Here is a 3,762-nt window from a genome sequence, read left to right on the forward strand (position 1 = left end):
AAAGCATAGTAACAGCAAAGTACGGAGGGCACTAGGGGAAATCTGGTCTGAACAAGTGGTGCATCTAAAGCATTGATTCTCCTGCCTAAAAGCACGTTAAAATCACCTGGAAAGCTTTCTAAACTACTTATCTCCAGGACCCACACAAGTAAATCAGGATCTCTGTAGATGGAGATGTCACTACAAAGATTCGTTAAACCTGAAATGCCAACCTCTTCATTCAGTAGGAACTGTGAAGTCACACTGTGGAATAGTAGAATAAGCTCTTGCCTTAGGCTCATACAGAGTGTATGTACCAGGGATGGGTTATCCAATAGGCAAGATAAGCATGGTGATTACTTTGCTTACCAGATCATCTGTAGTGAACAATTTCACATTTTTTCACTACATCAAAGATTCTGTTTCTAGATATGGCTGGCATTTGTCTCTATCCCAACCCCACAGCATCTTCCTACAGAATCAAAGCCTCTTTTTAATTTACAACCCCTGACAGAGGCAGATGATCCAGTAAACAAGGTAAGCACAGGGTTACTTGTGCTTACTTACTAATCTGTAGTGAACAATTTCATTACAGATGATCTGGTAAGCAAGGTAAGCACCATGCTTACCTTGCTTATTGGATATTCTGCCTCTGGATATATATGTGTGTTGCTCAAATTGGAGAACTGAACAAGTTTTATCAATTTTGAGCCTCAGTTTTTTTTTTAACTGTTATCATTTAGATTTATCAATCCTTATCCCCACTCTCCATCACACATTTCAAATAACCAAATATATTAGAAACACATAAAGAGTTTGAATATAATAAATAGTCATGTTATCAAGAATTAATACTGGACATTGCAAGTTTTTGAGTGGGATGTGAAACACTATGTAACTGAGGAAAACAAAGATGATCAAAAATGCTTCTCCAGGAAGTTTTCAGAAACAAAGGTGACCAGAAGAGTTGCAGGAAAGAAGCAAGGGCTAGTTCAAGGAGGTGGAACCAATTAGTCATGGACTAGTCTGAAGAATTTTATGATTTTCTCCAGAGTCATTTGTGCTAGAGCAGTCACAAGAGGAAGGAGCCACATGATTCAAGAGTTGTGTAGCCAGCAATTGGGTGAGGGAAGGTATTCTGGGGAGGGAAGCAGAGTAAATTAGAAATCCATAAAAAAGGTGAGTGGCTGAAGAGGGAGATATGTAAACACAGAAGGCATGAGGGCTGGTGAATACTCCACCCTTCTTTCAGTGTTTATGCCAGAGGAACAGCTTCTGTAATGGCCTTAAGAAACAACAGCATCATCACTGAGTTCATCCTCCTTGGACTGTCTGCTGACCACCACATCCAAATTCTACTCTTTGTGCTCTTCCTGGGGATTTACCTCATGACCATGATGGGGAACCTGATGATGCTGCTGGTGATCAGAGTTGATTCTTATCTCCACTTACCCATGTACTTCTTCCTAAGTCACCTCTCTTTCATAGATATTTGTTTATCTTCAGTCATTGTGCCCAAGATGCTAGAGAACCACCTGTCTCAGAAGAAATCGATCTCAGTAGAGGGCTGTCTGGCTCAGGTTTTCTTTGTATTTGCCACCGGAGGGACTGAAGCCTGTCTGCTCTCGGTGATGGCCTATGACCGTTATGCTGCTATCTGCTACCCTTTGATCTATGGACAGATCATGAGTAAACAGATGTGTGGGGGTCTGGTGTGGGCCTCATGGGGATTGGGCTTCCTGGACTCTCTCATCAATATCTTCCTGGCTTGGAATTTGGACTTCTGTGAAGCTCATGTCATGCCTCACTTTAGCTGTGAACTGCCTTCTCTATTCTCTCTGTCCTGTTCTGATGTCTCCACCAACATTGCAGTCATGATCTGCTCTGCCATCCTGCATGCCCTTGGAACTCTACTCTTGATCTTCTTCTCTTATGCCCGCATTATCTCCACCATCCTGAGCATCAGTTCCACCACAGGCAGAAGCCAGGCCTTCTCCACCTGCTCCTCCCACCTCACTGCAGTGAGCTTCTTCTACGGATCTGCTTTTCTTTGCTATCTAATGCCAACCTTGAGTTCCTCATTGGAATTTGTTTTTTCCATGCAGTACAGTGTGGTAACTCCCCTAGTAAATCCCCTTGTCTATAGCCTGAAGAACAAGGAAGTAAAAGCATCTCTGAAAAGAATATTGCAAAAAGGTTTCATAAAAGCTCAAATAACAGAGAACAGGCAGAGACTGAATGGGAAAAGGGACAGAATTGCATCAAAATAGTTGAAAAATAAACATTAAGGAAAATTTTCTTTGTTCATATCAGATATGACAAAATACATTGTAAAGCCTTTTTGAAATGCTTGTGAAAGAGACAAGAGCTACTTACTTGCTTTGGCTCATAACTTAATTTTTTTCAGAAACAGAACAATGGGCCAGGTAATTATTTCAGTCTGGAAGATTTGATTACACACTTATTCTCCTTTTATTTGTGAAATATTTCCATTAGGTTAAACACTAAGAAAATTGTCTATGTCCTGAATTTTTATTTGGATCCACAGTGGCCCAAGACTTAGTGGAAAGCTTTACTGGAGATAAAACAGCCAAGGTCCCTCATAATAGAGAGATGTTGACTGGAGACTCAGGGGTTGGGAGTAGGATTGGAATGAGCTTAAACCAAAGAAGTGCCTGGAGAAAAGGTAGAAGGAGCTAAGAATGGCTGGGACAGGTAGGTATCCTGTTAAGGCAAAGACCTGACTCAGACATTTTTCTTACTTCTGCTTCTCCTGGTACCTGCACTTGCAGGGTAGCCAGCAGCCCTACTGGGCCACTGGGGACATTATTGTTAGCACTGATGACCAGGTGTTGAGACCAGGCACCAGGTAATCAAGAAGAAAAATTACAACTGATGTTGGGACTGCCAAAGAAGCACTGCCTTGCCTATGCCAGAACCAGATTAGCTGCTTTTCTTTTCCCCACCATGGCTCCCATTGGCTATGTGTCCTAGTTATCTAGTGCTGCTGTAACAGAAATATCACAAGTGGATGGCTTTAACAAAGAGAAATTTATTTTTTCACAGTCTAGTAGGTTACAAGTCCAAATTCAGGGCATCAGCTCCAGGGGAAGGCTCTCTTTCTCTCTCTGAGCTCTGAAGGAAGGCCCTTGTCCTCATTCTTCCCCTGGTCGAGGAGCTTCTCAGGCGCAGGGACCCCGGGTCCAAAGAAAGCACTCTGCTCCTGGTGCTGCTTTCTTGGTGGTATGAGGCCCCCAAGTCTCTGCTTGCTTCCCTTTCCTTTTATCTCTTTAGAGACAGAAGGTGGTGCGGGCCACACCCCAGAGAAACTCCCTTTACCTTGGATCAGGGAGGTGACCTGAGTAAGGGTGGTGTTACAATCCCGCCCTAATTCTGTCAACATAAAATTACAATCGCAAAATGGAGGACAACCATACATGGCCTAACCAAGTTGAAACACACATTTTTGGGGGGACATAATTCAATCCATGACATTCCACCCTTTGGCCCCCAAAAAAATCACATTCTTGCAACATGCAAAACGTATCATCCCATCACTTCTCTGCTTCTCTCTCATTTTATCTCTTGTAAGATAAAAGTTGATGCAGGCCACATCCCAGGGAGACTCCCCTTACATTGGATCAGAGCTGTGACCTGAGTAAGTATATGGCATCCCCCCTAATTCTCTATAACAAAACCTAATCTTGCCTTATTAACCACAAGCAGAGATTAAGATTTACAACATATAGGAAAATCATATCAGATCACAAAAGGATGACAGGC

The 3,762-nt window shown here is 42.6% G+C and overlaps 1 protein-coding gene across 1 annotated transcript; it reads left to right on the top strand.

Annotated features, from left to right (window-relative positions):
- The first annotated feature begins 1,259 nt into the window (after positions 1-1,259).
- Positions 1,260-2,249, top strand: LOC126076320 (olfactory receptor 8S1-like). Its single transcript, XM_049884874.1, has one exon. It carries the CDS (start codon positions 1,260-1,262, stop codon positions 2,247-2,249), a length of 990 nt encoding a protein of 329 aa, XP_049740831.1.
- The last annotated feature ends 1,513 nt before the right edge of the window (positions 2,250-3,762 follow it).

The sequence above is a fragment of the Elephas maximus genome, chromosome 4 (assembly GCF_024166365.1).
Source record: "Elephas maximus indicus isolate mEleMax1 chromosome 4, mEleMax1 primary haplotype, whole genome shotgun sequence".
In the NCBI taxonomy this organism is placed as follows: Eukaryota; Metazoa; Chordata; class Mammalia; order Proboscidea; family Elephantidae; genus Elephas; species Elephas maximus.

Bases quoted from the DNA above. Each gene is read 5' to 3' on its own strand.
- LOC126076320 (XM_049884874.1), top strand. From the start codon at position 1,260: ATGGCCTTAAGAAACAACAGCATCATCACTGAGTTCATCCTCCTTGGA.